General features: G+C 36.0%; 2 protein-coding genes across 5 annotated transcripts; both read right to left on the bottom strand.

Moving 5' to 3' along the window:
* Window positions 1-64: 64 nt before the first annotated feature.
* Window positions 65-3,525, bottom strand: LOC141638630 (outer envelope pore protein 16-2, chloroplastic). Its single transcript, XM_074447972.1, has 7 exons — window positions 3,367-3,525; window positions 2,046-2,097; window positions 1,652-1,723; window positions 1,153-1,184; window positions 854-887; window positions 550-617; window positions 65-393 (listed from the first exon to the last, which is right to left on the bottom strand). Exons 1-7 carry the CDS (start codon window positions 3,514-3,516, stop codon window positions 250-252), a joined length of 552 nt encoding a protein of 183 aa, XP_074304073.1. The 5' UTR covers window positions 3,517-3,525; the 3' UTR covers window positions 65-249.
* An 818-nt stretch (window positions 3,526-4,343) lies between these two features.
* Window positions 4,344-19,313, bottom strand: LOC141638637 (uncharacterized). 4 transcript variants are annotated; one of them, XM_074447982.1, is made up of 24 exons: window positions 18,913-19,313; window positions 16,512-16,592; window positions 16,315-16,414; window positions 16,135-16,219; window positions 16,007-16,056; window positions 15,487-15,566; window positions 14,281-14,340; window positions 13,117-13,216; window positions 12,962-13,039; window positions 12,765-12,829; window positions 12,561-12,629; window positions 12,395-12,472; window positions 12,222-12,317; window positions 11,763-11,833; window positions 11,514-11,591; window positions 11,162-11,255; window positions 9,588-9,686; window positions 7,996-8,198; window positions 7,781-7,895; window positions 6,321-6,449; window positions 6,110-6,217; window positions 5,930-6,036; window positions 5,724-5,843; window positions 4,344-5,437 (listed from the first exon to the last, which is right to left on the bottom strand). In XM_074447982.1, the coding sequence occupies exons 1-24, from the start codon at window positions 18,958-18,960 to the stop codon at window positions 4,939-4,941; spliced, it is 2,613 nt and encodes an 870-aa protein (XP_074304083.1). In that variant the 5' UTR covers window positions 18,961-19,313; the 3' UTR covers window positions 4,344-4,938. The 4 variants fall into 4 exon arrangements, with proteins under 4 accessions (XP_074304083.1, XP_074304081.1, XP_074304080.1 ...); XM_074447980.1 differs by having other exon boundaries at window positions 6,318-6,449; window positions 18,913-19,305; XM_074447979.1 differs by having other exon boundaries at window positions 6,318-6,449; window positions 16,135-16,222; window positions 18,913-19,290.
* Window positions 19,314-21,253: the final 1,940 nt, after the last annotated feature.

Here is a 21,253-nt window from a genome sequence, read left to right as displayed (position 1 = left end):
ACACTGAAAATGCATTATGTTGGGTCACCTTTTTTTCCCTTCCGGAACAAGCAAGCCTGCTCGGAGTATTATTTATGTAACTTCGACCTTCGTCGAGTGCAAATTACGTTTGGGACAACATCCACAACTGAAATGACATACTATAATGAAACCGTGACCAACCCAGAAAACAAGGCTAAACACGTCCGTACAAGATGCTGATGCTATAACATCTCGAGTAACTAACAGGAAAACAACATATTCAAAGAGCTAGAAAACGTTGGAAAGCATATTAGCAGCGGCAGCAATAGCAGCCCCTGTGATAGCTGATTGCACAACTTGTTCATGGGTAGTGGCGTCTGATGTAAGCGCAACTGCCATGCCGGTCAGTGCTCCTGCCACAGCACTGTTCTTCTGCATGTAGAAATAGATGGAAGTTTGGTTAAATTCTTCAATGAGGCCATCTAGGCGTCTACTAGTGAGACCGGTAGAATACAGTTTTTATTTGTCGTAACGCAGCTAAATTGAAAATGGGTAATCCACAAATAGGAGCAGAAAAGAGGCAATTACCCAATCATGATGACCACGAGCCTCCTTAAGGCCATAGGTCAGACCGGAGTACACTCCGGCAGCCAACCCTGTAGCATCATCAAGCTGGTGTTAGTGGTCATTCCCATATATAAACAATCTATGGTGAATTTGACATTCAGAAATTGACCACACGCGACAATGCCAGTAACGACATTACTCCCATTGCCTCAAAGGAGTCATAGTCTCGTCTACGTGGCGATCGTGTAAGAGTAACTTGGAAGCATAATTAGGACCCCTGACACCAATCAGAATCAAATAGCTTCTAAAGATAAGAACTTCTTACCCCACTGAAATGATTCTTTGCCTGTGTTTTTAACCTGGACAAGTAAAAAAACAAGATTCAATCACTGTCTGTTTTGTGTTACGCTCACTAAACAGTCTCGTATAGTGGTATGTACTACTTTCCAATGAAATGTAAAAGTACACTACCAAATTTCTCACTTTATTTATCGAAGCAACATTTCGCTAGATTAGTTTTCATTGAACATGATGAAAAAAAACACGGTCATTGTAGATCAGAATCAAAGCATGACAATGTAAGCGATACAAATGAGATATACGGAGTAACTGTTAGGAACATACCAAGGCTTCAACTGACTTCCCACCTGTTTCCCCTGCACGAAAGACAAACAGCAAACATTATACAAAAGGCTCAATGTTGCTAGATCAAGCAAGAGAACGAGAAAAAAGATCAGCGTGACGCGATAATTTACCTTCCACTGTTCTCAAACATAAAGTAAAATACTAATGAGAATATTTCATTAGTGTCATTTAACTACATATACTGGCTGTCATATAATTACATCAAACTGGCTTAAGCAAGAAGCTTGCAGCCAAACATTTAGGACTAAACTTTGAAGCTGCAAGAATCGATGAACAATGAACATACAGACAATGTTCTTTATTTGTGTGAAATTTTCCTATGACGATTCAACCTTAAACGATCAAACAACATCAATCATGAAAAATATTACCATAAAATGTATACCTTACGCTTACAGTCGACCAGAAAATAAAATGCATCGGTTTTTTCTCTCAAATCAACTACCATAACCATTAAGGAGTAGAGGATAGAGGATACCTCCAAAATCAGGAAAACCACTTCGGCGCTTAGCACCACTAGCATCTGTACTTCCTGAATCAAGTCCTGCACCTATGGCGTCCCAATAATGACAAAAACATTATCAATATAATGCAATATATGTCAAACCACATTAACAAATACTTATAATGCAACTTTGAAGCACATGGAAAACTATAGACGGTCAAAGTTACATTTATGTGCTCCAACTATACATAGCCTAATCTCACTCTAGCTACGGGTAGCAATAGTTCAAGTTCCACCATCAAAAATCGGCAATTAGTGGTAGAGCCAAGATTCAAAGTTTGGGAGCCAGTAACATGGCAAGTTAGGAAAAAATCAAACATTTTGCTATTTATCTTCCATTAATGCAAGAGTACAGTAATGTATATACCTTCAACAACGGTGAAATAAGCTTCACGAGATACAGCCTGGACCGCTCCGATCTATGCATGCAAAGTTAACTTAAATAAGATAACAATGTTGAAGGCACATATTTTTCTTATCAATGTAAACATACATCATATTTCCTTCTTTATAGAGTAATGACCCAAATTAAATTCATAACTTATATATTCGTACACCTACTTAATCTCATACAAAAAGGTTTCACACTTCTACATAATAAAAACATTAGAGAAAAAGGATTGTACATTGGATGTATTACATCATGATTTTTTGAGTTTTTGTGTATTTTTTTCGAGTACTATAGAGTTTATAAATTATATTTTAGTTTTGTGATGTCAAAAATCAAATTTTTTAGAGCTTATATGTAATTTTGTTATAATGTAACTTTTTGAGATTAAAATTTAAGTAAATAAACTCAAAAACTTTAAAATAAAACTCAAAAATTTTAGATTAGAACTCAAAAACTTTATCATCTGATGTATAATCCACTTACTGAAAACATTAACCAAATAAATCTACTAGAAAAAAGAAGAAAAAATGATAGTTGCTCACCAATTTACATCTTATAAGTGTACATAGAAGCGTGTTTATAGGTAAAATAAACGACGAAATTAGAATGATACTTTTGTAAAAGCGCCTTACATGCATACATTACAACACAAGTAAAGATCATATTTGTGATTAATACAATGGTGAAAATGATAGCAATATCTCTTTCATGCAAGTTCTTTAGATGAAGAGGTAACCTTTAAATCTTTAATCAAGTGAAACAAAATAAATGAAATGGAAGAATATTTACATGATGCACAGTACATTAATTAAGCTCAGTTCCGGTATAAATCAAAGCCAATATAACCAAAAAAATACTCCCTCATATTCTATATATTCTTCCCTATTTCCTAAAACGGATTATTCATCTTTGTTATTTTATTCATTTCTCTCTCCTAAGAACCCCACCCAACTCTTTTACCATTATTTTCCTTAATATTTTGGCATTTCTTATTTAACTCATAATTATTCATCCCTCTCTCCTACTACCAAACCCCACCCAACTTTTTACTCTTATTTTATTCTTCTTGGATCATTAAAAGGGAGTATATATTAAGCTTCTTTTTAGTCATCTTTGTGAAATAAGAGTCCATGCATCGATATAGTTCTGGACCCAATTTTCATCTTGGATCATTAAAAAGCAACCTCTTTTGAGTTGTAATTTAGAGGAGCCATTAAGGTACTGGAGTCACGGATTACGCGATGATGTTGAAATGTTAAGGAAAAGAGAAAAGAGAGAAAGATGCATGCATACATACCCCAGCAGCTTTGATAAAACTATGAGCAATACGATTAAGAAGAGGATGACCAAGATCAAATAATCCTCCTTTATCAAAGCTCTTCATTTCATCCATCATCAAAGGCCTTGTCTCTAAATCAACACTTACTTTCCTAGTGTTGCTACTCATCTTTCTTTTCTTCTTCGAAAGAAAACTGTCTAAAACAGTCAGAATTTCGCGAAACCTTAACAAACAAAAGAACAAGATAAACACTAAGTTAAGTAGTGGTGTATGGTTTTGTGCATGCAAGAGTTGGGGTAATTAAGACACGTATTGTTTTCGCTACGTCGTGGCATTCTTATAGCATTCATAGGTCACCTCTTCTTCACCGCATCTTTAAATGTCCACTATTCTTATTTAACCGTTTTTAAAGTTAAAACGGTTCTCAGTCAAATCAATTAAAATAAAGGTAAAAATAAAAGAGATTATCAACTATCTTATCTTAAATTTATTTAAAACGATTTTAACTAAAACCAACAGTAAAATGTTGAAATAACAGATGGAACTTTTTTTTTACAGTTGCATCTTTTGGCAGTAATATTTTCCATGTTTCTTGAAGCTAAATAAATATTTGATGAAAAACATTAAAAAAACAGAGCATCTAAACTACACATTCTTAAGAGAGAGACGGTCTTTTAAGTCACAAAGTAGACTTGCTTTTTAAACTAACAGTATACTAACTATTAGTCTCCATTCAGAATATTGGAATAGGTGAAAACAATCTCAAATTTCGACCATTGCATCATCTAAAAGTCGTATCAGCTTAAAATGAAGTCGCAGTAACCATCAGAACATTTATAAAGCCGGAGATGTAGTGTCACGCTGTCCAGTCCGTACTGGAACTAGTAAACAAGAAGCGACAAAAAAATCATTTTAATTGTTCCAAGAACTAGTAACAAAAGGTAAAAACCACTATTACGGAGCCTTGATACCTAGAAAAACATACAAATTCGTAATTTGCATTAACAATGGTGCCATTGATCAAATAGAAATAATGTACAAATCTCGTCTATTGAAATTAATATCCGGAGAAGCAAGTCCTCGCTAACACCACCATATATATTACAGTCACCATCACAAAATTGTCTAAGAAACATTAAAGATAACTATGCAATGGGCCAAGTATTGGTGCCCATATTCTATCAGACCATTGGAATCGCATGAACAAAGGCAAGGGTCGCCCTCACCACTTCGTCTATGAGCTCTGAGAGCAAAAATACTATAACTAAACTGAGTTTTATAGAACCCACCTTACATGGGATAAAATGAAAATGCTATAACCCGAGTTTTTTGTTTCCCTTTTTCCGAATCAGATAACCCGAGTTCTAAGGATGATACACTTTCTGTCGGGGGTTTCATGGTCTCTTAATAGCTCTATACAAACCACCCCTCCTTAAATAAGCCAAATATATGAGCTACGCTACATCATCTTGATCTTCTGGTCTGATTCAACACATTTTCGCTCTGCTAGTCGTATAATTCTTCTGTGATGATCAGGTAATCATGAAAAAAACAATTATCTTAACCTGACTTCAAAGTCTTAATAAGAAATCAAGATCCATTTACCGCCATCTCGGGTGAAGAATTTGTCGTAGTAAGTGGACGGTTATGGTCTTCCTCTTCCAACTGTCCATTATCTTGAAGCTTTGCGTCAGTGTTTGAGCAATTTTGAGTTGCAACCTTCTCTTCCTCAACTAAACCACTATTTTCGTGGTCACTACTTTTAGAATGTTCGGCTCCCTTCTCGTGATGACTATTTTTGTCTAGAGTTTTTGCGACCACGCTAGCTACTTTCTTGCTAGGAAGAACTGCCTGGCTAAGAGTTGAGCACAATGCAGCAAACACGCTCTCTTTTGATTTACAACCTTTATCAGACCGTTGTTTCTTCACTAACCCAAGCTCTTCCTTAGAAGCCAGCTTTCGCTTCTTACTTAATGACTCTAGAGTACCTTCATCCTCATCTGAGGGCTCGGTCAGTCTCCTAGGAGGGGGTTTGTAATCTTCGTCATCTTCATCATCGTCGTAATCCACCAGCCCACTAGGTTTGGAGCTGAAAACGATTTAAACCAACTATATTTATGACAAACACGATTAAATTACAGAATATGGCACGATTCATCAAAATAATCATGGTATTAAATTTTGGTTTACTTTTATATTTAGAAATCAATATTTCCCCATCTCAAATATTGTGCTATAGCCTATAAGCCTATAACGGCAGTAGGTACCGCCTCAAAATATGGTCAACTGACCATAGCCTTCAAAACCTTGATAACTTAGTCGCCGTGTAGTGTCACGATCAATATCAATATTTAATACTATGACAGTAATCCTACCTTAAGGCTGGCCCACTAGGCGAAGAACCATTTGATGTAACAGTGTGTGTCTGGGCCTTTTGCACACTGGAAACAGAAGCTGATGCCGAAACAGAAGCTGATGCAGTATCTTCCTCATCACTGAGTACACAAACAACAAAGTTAGGTTCAAGGTCAAAGTACAATTTTCAGTTTTTCACTATGTAGGACACGGACATAAGAAACACCTGTCCTCATTGAAGTAGTCTTCCTCTTCTTTCTCCAAAGCACGCTCTTCTACCCGTTTTCTAGGCTCCACATCAACAGCAGGTTTTGTTCCAATACTCTCCAGGGACTGTGAATTTTTACATTAGATGCAAGTACTCCATAAGATAATTCAACGACGTATTCTTTCTGAACAAACATACCTGCTCATATTTGACTTTTAGAGAGTGAACAGAAGGCAAGTTGTCGAATTTGCTAAGCTGACTCCAAAAAGACTCAACTAGATACTTGAGATATGGCCTTGGATGTTCCTGCACAAAGATCCACAGTGTAAGACTGACTAAACTTCCATGTAAAATATCATCAAGGAAATAAATCATCCAAAATGAAAAAATAGGAAGCGATATGCACCACCCGGATGTACTCAAAGAGCTCAAGAACAGCCGAGTTGAGTAAGTTATATCGATCACCATTTGCCACAAATGCATCCACAATGGGCTTGAGGAGATTCCTTTTTACAATATAGTTGCCAAGATTTTCATCCTGCAAAACAGCATAGAATTTAACCCTGGAGGATGAAATGGATATTGAAGCCACCAGCTGATAATCAGAAAATGCAGGACAAATTGACAACTAATTATTGTACAAAACAAACATACACCTTAAAACTTCATCACAAGTCAACGTAAACTCACAAATGCAGCCAGTCAAGTTCAATAGAAAAGACAAACTGTGTAAAAATATAGGACCATTCAGAATTTGATCTCATCAACTTCATTCACGAAAAAAACAAGTCCCAATTTCAGCAAAGAGGCAACTGTATAAGCCTCTACCGCAACCTACATGGCGGACCCTTGGTAATGTCAATGAATATGATGCCTACATAAAGAATACCATCCACTAACTTGGGACGCACAAAACCTAATTCCTTATATAAAAGCTCACGGACACCTGATCAGTCCGCATTAACTAGAGTACTTTGGGGTCATACTAGCTTGACTAGAAGTAAAAGGGCGTGCCTTTCCGGTCCACCACCACAATCATTGACAATTACAACTTAGACCAATACGCTAGTATAGGGCAGAGTACGGTTCGGGTATCCGATCCAATGTGTTAGTTCGGATCGGATATCCATATTAGAAATCCTGAAGTTAGATATCCAATATCCAAACCAAATGTTTCGGATATCTAATGTTTAGGTATCCAAAATAATCGGATCGGATGCGGATATCCATACTTTTGAATTTACTTTAAAATTAAGTTTGAAACACGATTATATTCATAGTCTTACATGATGATTTTCTTTAGTATTCTTACTCCAATGTTCTCGACATAAAATTTAAGTAGCACTTACATATTTCTCTAATATTTTAAACATTAATTAAGTTGTTGTATCAAATAAAATAAAATTTTCTCAAAATTATACTAGAAAACTAGTTTCGGATCGGATCGGATATCCAAATGTTTTAATTCTAATATCCATATCCAAACCAAAATCAAAGATTTCGGATCAGATATCCAAACCAAACTTAACTTTCGGATCGGATATCGGATCGGTTTGGATAATCGGATTTTTGCTCAGCCCTACGCTAGTATGCTTCTCACGTATAGTAGAAAATCTACGTATGAAGTACAACCGACAATATTCAGTTGTCACCCAGCCAGCCGATATCCTGAAACTCAAACCTGTCCAAATAAAAATCCCCACATATAGATTGAATGTTGTCTTCCAAAGCGCAAAGAACTTCCCATCAATAACATCCGTGCCCATGCCCTCAACAAAAAATACTGGCTACACAACTAAAGAGGAACAAATTCAAAAAATTTAAACCCAACATTCTATATACATCTTATACAAGATAAAAATAACTTACATTTCGAGAAATAACAGTGCGAATGAATTTAACAGCAGCAACTACTAGGTACTTTTCTCTCCTTCGAGTTAAAAATAAAACTTTGTCCATCAAATTGTTTAGCAAAAAGTTGCACCTGTAGCACAAAAATGGACCATTACTCCATTAGATATATGTCACATCAGCAAAAGCTGTCACAAGGTGAAGAATAGAAGAACAAGTAAAGCATAACTTACTTTATTCGATATGGGTGGTGTACTACGCAAAAGCACAATAATTCACAGATATTCAATAGAATCTCCGGCTTTGTGTTTCCCTTATTAATATTTTCCCCAGCACAAGTAGCCACAGTTTTGGCTCCTTCTGAGCAAGATGACATTATGACATCAATCAACTGCGCCAAATGCTTCTCATAGAAAACATCAATGATACCATCTCTCTGTCACAAAATACAACAAAACACATGATATTTAATAAACGAGAAATTAAGATATAGACGAAACTGAACCACAAGAAAGAAATCATGTCTTACAAGAAACTTTCAGGGACTTGCATTTTTTCGTAAAACTCGGTCAAACAAAAGTAACATTTTTAAAAATTAATCGGCAATCACTATCTCACACCTGAAATCATGAACTCAACATCTCAACCAAATAGCCAAATCCAGGTGTAAATTGCTAGGCAATGAACTTATGTGTATCAGTTGCTTTAGGAAAAAAATCACTAACATTTAGAAAGCTCCACAACAATCCTAAATACAGATTTTAAAACTCAAGTGGTAATGAGCGGAAGAGAAAGAAACAGAAGAAACCATGAACAGCAAAACTCTCAACAAGAAAAGCAATGAGGACAATCAGATCATCCAGCACCAACCGTAAACTATAGTTTAAAGTTCAAACGTAAACGAAGAAGATTAAAAAAATTCCAGAAGGCTCTCCAGTTGTCAATATCAATAGGGTTGTGTTGAATTCAAGGGCACATATTACTGAGCCACTGGATTTGTTGGCCTTTGACTATTTTACCCCTTAATTTTCAACAACCGACAAAACACTTCCTTTCTTCCATTCATCTGGATTAAAAAATATATTAAAAAATCAAGACTAGATCACTCATGTTTATCAAAATAAAATCCCCAACACAAGTTTCGGTTTCGAAAGAACTGCAACAAATCAAGAAAGAGCTTTTGTAAAACTAAATACGAAGGAATTACTGATCATATGAATGATGGGTTTTAATCTAATCTCAAGGTAGATTTTGAAACCCTTTTCGGGATTAAATCCGGGTTCGAATCGATCCAAATCAGAGAACCCATCAATGCAAGTATTCTCATTAGTCATAGCAGCTCTTGAGATTGCCAAATTTACGAGGCAAGAAACGAGTTGAAACTCGAACATCAAGCAAGGCTTGGTCTAATTCATACAGTGTTTGATCAATCATATCAAGGCAATCATTCAAGGCATTGATTTCTCACTTTCTTGCATGTTAAGTTGTGTTGTTGGGAAAAGAAACTGACAATTTCCAACTGAGATATCGAAACGAGGTCGATTGTGTGCTTGATTGAAGGGAAGAATTGTGTTGTTTGATGGAGTAAAATGGTGGAGGGAGAAAGGTATTTTTTTTTTTTTTTATTCCGGTTGAATGGACAGAAAGGAAGTGTTGTCAGTCCTTGAAAACCAAGGGGTAAAATAGTCTGAAGCCCAACAAATCCAGTGGCTCAGTAATATGTCCCCGTGAATTTATCACAACCCTATCAATAATACCAATTCAAAAGCAGCAGATCTTCGGGAAAAAAAAAAAAAAAAAAAAAAAACACAAATGCCATGCATACCTGTGACCCTGACAAAGTATATGAATCTAACAATGTTCGAAGAATCTCAAGGAACTGGCAATGCATGTCATCCCCAAAATCGGTAAGCATACCGTGTACCTGAACAAATAGACCAAATTATCATTATTCAAATAATCTCTTTTCTCACAATAGTAAGACTACAGTCATCACAGTAGATACAGTAGTACTTGCAAATTTGCAAGGGAACAAGTGAACAACCAAGCACATATAAGAAAATATGTATCAGCTCCAAATAAATGAGCTGCACAGCAGCAAAATTAGTCACGCGAAATGATAAGCTTGTGTTTCTTCTCATGTATCTCTGGTTTAGCAACTCCCCAATGGCTTATTCTTAACTACTCTTAATAAGTGATAATTTGATAAGCATAAGAGCCATAAAAATTGAACCCACACATTAAAATTTTAATATTAAGTCATCATGGCGCAGAAACAGGATTAGAAAAAGGTTGAAGAAAAGAAAAAAATGCATTTATCAAAAAAAAAGGTATCCATGTGAGCCCCCAAATTAAATATTGTAGCAATGGCATATGAGAGAATTTACAGTTGCACACTTGCACTTGAGTTTGTGCTTGCACATTTCCCTGGGGCTTTTTGTTTACTCTGTCCTTTCTCGTTTCTTCCTTTACCCCTACTCCTCCCCACCCGTTTTCATTTCTTCCCTTTTCCTATAATTCTTATCAGACATTTATGTTCACCGCCCAGAACTTGAGAAAGCAATGCTTTTTATTAGTGTTCTTGCTGCAAAAACAAAAGTCAAGCCCTTTCTACCGGAATCATTGTCAAACTTCTTCTTTAAACCTTTGCATTTTGTAATTTCAGGCCTTAGTTAAACATTTAGAAATGCTCAACCATTAGTTAAAACTGCATCAGCCGATGATTCAATAAAGCAAATTTGACAGCAAACAAAAACAATCTGTTGTGTACTAACAGGGGATCTCAACAACCAGTACATGAGTTTCTAGAGTGAAATTGCTGGAAAGTTCAAAGTGTGATGGGAAGCCAAATCAAGATGGGGCAACATTACATACGAAACATCAAAGAATTCAACAGCAACATTATGCCTTATAGACATCGTTGACTTATAGACAAGGTAATGTTTGTCTTTGATGCCCTCCAGCAATCAAATTTTTTATTCTATCCAATATCCATAAGTTACTATACTACATTACTACTGCAAGACAGAAGTTTAAACAAGGAATTTTATACTAAAAATTTTCCTTGTATGTATAATAACCAACCTATACACCCAAATAACATAGACACTTAACCCCTTATTTTGCAAACATTAAGTACTCCCTCCATTTCAATCTTTCAGTCCCATTTGGGTTGAAATTAAGGAGGAAAATCTCAAATAGAGCTAATTGGGTGAAATTGATGGAGTAATACTTCAAGCTAATAGTACCTCAATGCTTTTACAAACTTTTATTATTGCCAACGTAACTAAACCACTATCTCAATCCAAACTTCAAAAAGGAAAAAGAAACTTTGATTCCAAACAACGCATACTCATGCAATCAAAATGTAAAAACTGCCTACAATATCTAACTGCATACCAGGAGACCAAGAAGCGGAGTTCCTTCAGGACGAACAACATAAGACCGCAAAAGATTAGGATCCTGATTTAAGAAAAGTATCAGGATATCTGTTCTGCATCCATCAGAAGATGTCTTGTTAGTGACTTATCAACAATTTGATGAACATCATAAGACGAAGTATTTTTCCTTCAGTGACTTATCAACAATATGGAATGGCAAGGCAATGTGATATGTTCCATCATTACAACGAGTCATAGTCACTCAGTCGGTTTGATCCAGGAACATAACTTCAAGAAATAACCATGCTGCAAAGACTTGAAATCATGACTTGCAGATTTGGCAAAGAAAAACGAGAAGAGTATTATCTTACCCAGTTAGCACAAGCCGTTTGTCGTTGCTCTTAAGTATGTCACTGATAATGTCAAAAAGACCTTCATTTACAAGATCCCTACAAAGTGGCAGAGGAAAGACAAAAGTCAACTAATCCGCTTATAAAGGTAAAGTGTTCAGCAGAATTACTGGTACAGCATTTACATATGCCAAGAGACTTCAGCCTTTCAGAGGAAAATTGAACACACAAGTTGACCACAATAGTTACATAGCCTAGAGAGTCGCACACCTGAAAAGCCGAAGCTGCTGAACCATTTGGAGACTCTTGCTTAGAGTGCAAAACTCATGCAGAAAATATACCTACACCAATGAAAATGTCAAGGGCAATTCCATTCAGGCATATCCACCTCAGACTAAATGGGGAAAAAAAAAAAGATAAACAAACATGCTCAACTAGTTTCGTAATGATGCCCAATAAAATTAGCAGACATCAGCACAACCAACTTGCAAGATACCGTGAAACAAGGAAAATAAATCTGACACACTGGAAGGTTTTTTTTTAATAAATGGAACACATATTACTTAAATAGAGTCCTCATCTTTACTTAATGAATAAAACTCAACAATGCAAAAGGACTCCTAGGTCAAACTCCAAAGACTAATAAATCAGTGAGTGTCTCCTGGCAAATATGGTACGGTACATTATTACAGTACACAAGATGATGAGTATTTGATGTCAAAGAATTACCAAATTCTTCTTTGACTCTTCTGACGTGCTGGCTGATTTCAGTCTAGAGAACAACTCCTGGACAAAGGTACTGTCTTCCTTCAATAACGAGACTACCTGCAAGAAAACCTTTGAAGTAAGTCACCAATAATAAGGGAACAAATAGTGTCAGAAAATAATCGTGTATTACTTACAACACCATTGTTGGCATGGACTATAGAGGTCAGACTTGCAATAGTTGTATCATCCAACACTCTTGGCAAAACCACATCCTGACAGAGATTCAAGGTAAGTACACTTAGAGTTCAAGATTCATCAGAGGGAAAATAGAGCAGAACAAAAGGTAGTTAAGGTGCAGACCTTTAAATAACCAATTCTGTATGTCTGGTGTATCTTAGATAAAACCATGGGATCTTTGATTGGTATGGCCTAAGGTTAAATCAAACAAGGAAAACAAAGAAAATGTAATACTCAACGAAGTTACTCCAGCTATATTACAAATCTAATATGTGAATGTTAAGTTCTTGCTCGCCTCTGGTTCAATCCAAATCAACATAAGCTTACCTCCTTAAAAACCACGTGTTCTGTCAAAAAATCACGGTGCCGAACATGAGGTACGTCGGGATCATCTAAAGACAAAATATACAGGAGCAAACATCCACAAACTTTGTCAGCCACTACAGTCTACTTAAAATATTGGACACAAAAATAACCAAACTAGGTCTAAATTAACTAAAACCACGGATAATTAAGAATCTTACATTCAAGACAGCCAATTATATCCATGATAATTTCATCGCCGAAAAGCTTTTCAAAGATTTGTGGATTATTGAGCATTACTGCAGGTAGGATACACAAATTACAAAAGTGACAAAAAATGCCGGAAGTAAAGGCAACCTTGAAGCAATAGACTCACCAATCGCTTTCACTATCTTATAGATCATACGAAGGTTGTCAAGATTTTCCAGGTCCTCACAAATCCTAAACAGGTTCATTAGCTTCCTAAAAAACTCTTGCTGTGATAACCACAAGTGATAAGCATTAGAAACCAGGGACAAGGCGACTACCACAAATAGCAATAAATACACAAACATTTCCCACCTGAAAGTCAGCACAATATACAAAAATGTGATGAGCAATGACTCTAATAGTCTAATCCCATCCCACGTACACAACTCTAATACTTCCAGGGGGGAAAAATAGATTCAATTATAACTGATACCAACATTCCACAAAGTTTGCTGATTGCAAAACACCAATTAAACACAACTGACATCTAACCAGGTTCTATGCTAGAAATGGTACAATCACAAAATGAATCCACTCAATTTTTCACTGAATTAGCATGTAACCAAAAATATATGTAACTCTGAATTAGTACTACAGACTTAAACACGTTAAGCACAAGAGACTCTAAATTATCAACAACTAAACAATGGCCAATCATTTCTCACCGTAAAACAGTGAATTCATGGGAATAAAGAAAAATCCATATAACCAATCAAGAATTCATGCGACAGAACAATGTTATGGACTGGCAGACAAAGCTGTTCAAATATGTGCAAGTTAAATAAATAAAAAAGCTTAAATGACAGAGGTAATCCATGAGTGCTGTAAATACTGTGAAGGATTTTGTCATTGTGTTTCCCACGTATGTTTAACAAAATGAAAGGGGTAAGGATCTTATTTAAGTCAGAAGTTTAAAGCAGTTCAGGTTTCTACTACACAAAACTCAGTGTTGACAGGAGGAGCTAAATATAAAGCATTCACACAACATTCAATCTATTTTCCCCGCAGCCAGCTAGCTTCAGCTAAGTATCACACAAAATCATCACCATACATTAGAGAAAAATACATAGAAAAAATAGTTATACGGCTAATGAAAATGCTGTATTCAAGTGCTGATCAGTTATAAAATGATAACTTTTCCCACCAACACTACTAAAATTGAACTACTACACACAAAAGATCCTAAGAGCAGTCAATGTCAAAAAAAAAAAATTTGGGAAAACAATAAAATCTCAAAAGGGGCATACGGTATACGGACACACATGGGCGATGAGGGAAAACCAAAACTTACATCATGCAGTATCAATTCAGTTACCCGCATTTGATCTGTGATGCCACTCTCTACCACTATCTGCCAATAAGACCAAACCCAGAAAAAGAATTGTTAACTCAAAATATCCATATTACAAATATACTTCCTCCCTTCAAATCCAAACACCCGATAAATTCATTATTCCTCTCCCAAAAAGTTTGAATTGAGATGTTTGGATTTGAAGGGAGAGAGTAACTGCTATTTGCTAACCTGATTACTCACATTCAATATGCCAAAGATAAGGGCCATACAATTCTATCCAAAAGTGAATAAAATAATAAAGTCCCTTCCCTCAAAGATACAACCAGGGTCAAAAAAAATAACCTATTACAACTTCTACAACGAGGCAAAAAGGCCGAAGTCTGATCATCCCGCGCACTGCTTGCGACTTTACTCAAGTATTTGCGAGTGAATCTCGCCATTCCTAGAGTTCTACATAACACAAACTATTCATTTGACGTCACATCACGCACCATACAGGAGAAATAACACTCTCTAGTCCAAACAGGCCAACATGGGTATCCATGCCACATACCGACACCAAAGGTCCATGTATGTTTAGTATCAACTTTGCTTCCCAGACATCTAGTAACCTCAAAACCACTCCTATCTACCCAACAAGTGTGAGGCACAATAACAAGAGTCTGTGCTGACGAGGCACAAAGCCCAAGACGAAGGTGTGTGCTTCATAGAGACAAGGTGCACTGTTTTTGCAAACAAATTTGTAATCTTCAAAATATTTTGTAAGCAACAATACCTTTTCTGGATTTTAGAGAGGGCTAACACATAAAGGACTAAAAGGAGTAAGAGTTTGGGATAATGCGACTAAGCTAAGGGCTTAATAAAACAAAAAAAAGGAATTAATACCGAAATTGCATAGTAGTGAATATTGCTAGTTGTGCCTTATCTACAAGGCGCACCGAGGCATATTGGCTAGTGCCTCACTGTGCCTTGGGCTTACGCAGTTACGCTTCCCAAAAGCACGTTTTAACTAAAGTTGGTGCTCAAAGCCCCATACTCAAGTGAAAAGACAAATGAGGAAGATTGATGACTTATTCTTTTACCCAATGGCTATAAACCTCATTCAACAACGCCAAGAAAATAAGGTCTGCAAACACGCAGAGAATTAAAAATAATGGAGAAAGGTAAAAAGTAGGGGAGAGTAACATAGAAAATTAGCTAGACCTTCAATATCAAAGGAAGTGTTGATAGCTCCACGGCAGGTAGCTCACGCAGCTCACTGTTCACACTGTGAAACGTATCATCTGAAGTTTAAAGCAAAAATTAAAACATTAAAAAACAACAATGATGGATTTTCAAGTCAATCAACTCTACCAACAAGTATGAAGCTCACAAGTTAGATTAGGAGTTGTTGAAAAACGCAATGCGCGCCAAAAGGAATAGGACTGGTCCCCGGGTTTGGGTTGCTGAGTTCGCTACACCCAAAGCGTATCACATATTCACATGTTGATACTCACTTAAACAATCAACAATGGTTTGTTATTAACATTGTTTGGCCCTAATTAAAGAGCTTCTTAGAAAAGAAAAGAATACCATTGTTGACCAGCTATTATTTAGGGGAAGCTCCCTTGGGAGTTTTGTTTTTAGGGTTTTGGAATGGAGAAGTAGACAGCTAGGATCCCTTTAAAAATTGTTACGATTCCCTTATTTGCAATTTTTAGTGGACTCAGAGAGAGAGACTTACGGTTAAGGCTACCAAAATGCAAATTCCTCTGAACGTTGCAGATGTGATCCCTGCCAAACATAAAGATTTAAAGGCTATGGCCTAGAACGGCAAAAACTCTTAACATTACCGAAGAACAAAAGCAGTACCAAATGTAACAGCACCCAGCCGGTTCTTGAAAGCTAAGTGCTAATTCAAAAGAAAATTCAGGATCTCTCCATGAAATAATTGTATCTGCTGACAAAGAACAAAAAAAAACATATATCAGAGTTGAACTTCCCCGTAATCAAATAGAAGTTGAACATCTACTTCTGATATCAATGTATTACCTTCTTGTTTCTGATATATGTCATCTGGACAAATCCTATGTGACAGTAAGGTTTCATTATCCTCCTCATCAATAACAAACAAGCCAAAATCTTCTGACCTCTGTATTAAAGAATTTTTTTAATAAACCTTTTATAGCATAACATTTTAGTAAATCCATGAATGCCAGAGTAGATAACGTTGTGAGAGTAGGACAAACCTCCATGTAATCAATAGAGACATGACCGGTTCCCTGATCCTCCCACTTACCATCTTCAGCCTGACGATAGACTTTTACACGCTGCGGATAATATATTAACTATTAGCTCTCACTGAAACATTAAAGAAACCAGAGATAAACTACCACCATAATAATAAGAATAAATAATCAAAATCCCCAAAAACTTAAGGTAGAGCAAATTATGCCCTTCTCAAGTGAATAAAAGCATTACAATGACAAAGATACTGGCCTTCTGAAGTTAAATATTCACAACGCATCTTCCTAACAATGCTAATATGCTACAGTATAAACCTGTAGAGGAATTAACTACAGTAAATTTACACAGGGTGTGACAATAAAAGCCTCTCTCAAAGCATAAAAAACTCTTCAGCAACAAAAAAGAACCAAAACTTTAGTTTTAAGAGTGCGAGGTGATGAGTGCCCGTGATGATGAGGCACACTGTTTTAGCAGACATTTGTATTTCAAAAATAAAATTAGAAAGATCATTGTTTTTTAGATTTTAAGGAGGGTTAACATGTAAAGGAGTAAAAGCAAGAAACTACAAGGACAAATAAAGAAACTACAAGGACAATGTATGGAAATTGCATTGTTGTGGTGTCCCAAGCTTTGCTTTTTTTTCGAAGCGCACTTAAATCGGACCAAGGCATTTTGGTTAGTGCGTCACTAAGTCTAGGGATTAAGCGCGTCCAAGGCTTGCCTTATCAAACTAAAGGCCAAAACTAAAATTTAAAATTTCAAGAGTGAAGACAAGGGATGCACCATTTCGGAGGCTTGAAGACTGGGAAGTAATAAGATTCTATGGGATGACGGAGAAGTACTATGGGTTTACTTGAGATTGAAGTAAATATTTTGTTGGTAAAGACGAAATGGAGCAAGGAATACAAGTCGGTGGCTTTACTATGTTGCCTTTTTTTTTTCTTTTTACTTTTCTTTTGTTAATTAACCTTGTTCGTTTGATGGACGAAATTCTTAATTATATTTCCCGATGTTTTGCGTCTTTTGTCTTTTAATCTTTCTCATAGTTTAACCTATTTCAATCTAATCTTATTAGCTCTAATTCAAAAAATCCACATTTTTATGTTATGTTTTCCTTTACTTTCCTTCACTATCATGTTGAGCCTTTCTTGTTCCACTATCATGTTGACCTTCTCTCCGCTATTTCATTTTCTAAGCGCTCTATAATGATAGTTGGTATGTTATTCCCGTGTTTGATACTTGAAACATCTAACGCAGCACATGACACAGCACAACACTTTGACACTTCATGTTAGAACAAAAAATTTAAAATTTTGGGGAAAATAACCACATTGGACACTCTTGATACCGTATCTTGTCGACTTGTCCGACACTTACAGCCGAGTCATAGTAACATACGATAGTTCCATGAGAAGTTTTTATAGCATTAAGTTTGTCATCTTAATTTTGCTCTAATCAGTATTAACTCTTCCTCTCTATGGCTCCCTACTTGAAATTTACCTTTCCCACACAGCTCTACCTTGCAAATGTTTCCTCAAATGTTAAAAATCCTAAACCTCATTAAATCTATAAGATGCATCCTATAGCACTTTTACATATAAAGATACAGGGGAGCCATGTAACTGTTACATTGGCAAGTAGCTTTCTCATGATGGTCGACTTGAAATTTCCATAAAATGAAAAAATAGTTCTTAATGTATAACACCCGCTTTATAATTTATTCTTGATTTTTTTTAATTAATTTGTTTTTGCTTTTTGGAGAATTGGGAGAGGGGGGTTCTAGTAATGTAGGACCATTTACTATGGTGAGGAAATCTTCTTACACATCAAATAGCTCCATCTTGCATTGATCCTAGATTCCGATATCAACAACATAATATATTCTAAACGGTACTTGACACGGAACCCATATCTAAAAGTTGAAACATGAAGCTACATCACGTTCCAACTAATCAAGTTTCTTCGTCCTGCTACTATCTAAATTTGATGGCAACGTTGATAAATAAAATAATCACAAACACATCTTAAAATCCAAAGAACCTCTTTGCCAGGCTAGCGAGATAGGATGGCAAGCACCACGTTACAAAAACTCAATTATCATAAAAAATGCTGCTGAAATCCGCCAAAATCAGTAACAAATATTCCTAAACATCACTATACAAAGTTTCTATCCGCTACAAACGCAAACTAGCTACTAAACTAACTACAACGGTTCATCAGTCAGCAACCAATTAAACACTTACCATAACACAATACCTAAATCATACTTCAACTAGCTCGCACGCTCACTAAACTCCAGTATTCGAAGTAATTCGAAACACAAAAATTCGACGAAACAAAACCATAGGGTACACACCAATAAAACACTGTAATAATCAAAAAGCCAAAAATTAAGCAGCATACTCTAGTTTGTGCAGCATCGGTATTCTCCTTTTGCTTTCGATTTTCCATTTCACAAGCTACGAATTACGAGACGCACCAAAAATCACTCCACAAACAAGCTGAACACTTCAATCAATTTTCCGCACTCGAAAATTAGGGTTACGATTAGCAGGAAATGGAACAATTACGTGATCTCCGTTGAGTTTCGAAACGCGTCTGCAAAGTGAAACGATGCCGTACAGGTGGTGTCGCCGGCGAATAGCGCGAATTCCGAGAGATTTCCGGCGAATTTGTGTAGAGAGAGAAAGTGAAAAAGAAGAGAGAGAAAGAAATAAGTCGAGGTGTTATTATTAATGAGTGATGAGAAAAGGGGGGGGGAGGGGGATTTTTTTTCCCCTCGGAGCTTCAAAAGCCTCTTTGTCTTTTTTTATTATTTTCCTTTTTAATATTACTAGTTGGAACAATAGCGTCTTTCCACGCGCGCGATCCAACTTTTCTCGACTTTCTTTGCGAATTTTACCATATTTGCGAATTCTTGTGTGACTTAAACTAAGATAATGGTTAGTAATGTTGAATCTGAAATGTACACACAAAGTCATTCTATTTATTTATAAACATTCATATATACAAACAACACACATGGGATACATTATACATTTATTGGATCCCTATAATTATTTACATTATTATATTATTAGTTTTGAACTGGTGTGGAGAAGGTTGACATTCAGTCGTCGTCCGAAAGGGACAGAAGCTCAAGTTCGGGAGCGATTTCATGCCTGGTAGCTGTGTAGTACGCTTGTTTTAGTGTGTTATAGTTTTGCTCAAGTATCTTTAGGCTGTAGTAGTTATAATCGACGACGTCAAACCCATATAAGTCCTTAAGAAATTTAATAGCTTTTCTTGAGCAGCTTTGTTGCGACATACCGACAAGTTCTGAAGGCGACCCTATAAATTTAACACTTTCCGAACGAGAACTAAGTCCACGTATTTGAACGTAGGCTTTTAACTCGTCTTCTGTTGCAGCGTAGATGCCAAATTCAGCTACAGGTAGATGGAGTTGTTTAAGTAAATCGTTTAGTATAATCTTCAGATTTACCTCCATCGGACATCGCTCGATTTCTGATGTATCTGAAACATGTCAAATATTTAAAGTGAGTCTATAAACAAAAAAAATAAACCAAACCGTAATAGTAAAGCATAAGTATGTTACAAGAAGGAATGCTTTTGAAGGTTAATTTAAAAGGATTTGAGAAGAAGTTTTACCCATAGGAAATGATCTTCTGCAAGTACTTTTTATGTATCTCTGAAGCTTTGGTTTGTATTTATAGAAAAAATCTGTTGCATGTTAAATGATGTGGAAGCTTTTTTTTTTTGCATCTGTATGACACATGGCAGGCTATACAGTTAAACTAAAATGACGTGTTTGAAATAATTATTTTCGAGATAGAGTACATACTGTATATGTGTAACGCCATATGGATAGCATGTGTATCTCTATAACTTTCGTAATAGACCGATGTCTACTACTCCCTCCGTCCCGGTCATTTGTTATCTATTTCCATTTTGGAGTGTATCAGTGAATTGTTATCTATTTCTACTTTTGGTAAGTTTTATATGTAAAAGGTAGTGTGGAAGTGGATGAAATAATAATATTATATTACTTTATTAGACATCCACTTGCATTTCCTTGGTCTTTGTGCTAAATACAATAGATAACAAATGATCGAGACGGAGGGAGTAATAGATAAGCACGGTCTAATCTCACATCAATACATGGTAAAATGTGGTCACAGTAAATTCCAAAACCTTTATGTCTCAGTAACGAACCGAGATTTAAATCAATGCTAAACATAGGTATGAGTGCGACAATCAGAAGAACAAAGAACAAAACAATACCCGTCAAAGAACTTTATGCAAGAAAAAAAAATTGATGAAATAAATCGATTTGAATAATTGCCAACTATCAGTATTTCGAGCAGGGGGAATAAATTTTCCACCCAAAAATCATTTCATTTCAGCAAACAGCAAGCAAAGCAGATTTATTTTCAACCAAAATTACAACCCGAAAACCTAAAAAATGAAGCAAATTACCTGGAAGAAGAAGAAAATGAAGACAAAATCCTCATAACAATAAACTAACGTTAAAAATGAGTGCTTTATTTGATATTATCATTAGATATTTGCCTCACATCTCCATTACTTAACCGAATCATAACTACCCTTAACACCCATCATCATAATAGATAACAAATCACAGACAACCTACAAAAAATTATGAAGTGCATATACAAAGACATGATTTTTGGGGAAGAAACGGGAAATTGGAATCTGCCCATTAATTAGGATCACCGACTGACCC

The sequence above is a fragment of the Silene latifolia genome, unplaced genomic scaffold (genome assembly GCF_048544455.1).
Source record: "Silene latifolia isolate original U9 population unplaced genomic scaffold, ASM4854445v1 scaffold_200, whole genome shotgun sequence".
Lineage (NCBI taxonomy): Eukaryota > Viridiplantae > Streptophyta > Magnoliopsida > Caryophyllales > Caryophyllaceae > Silene > Silene latifolia.
This window is presented reverse-complemented; position numbering and strand designations above follow the sequence as displayed.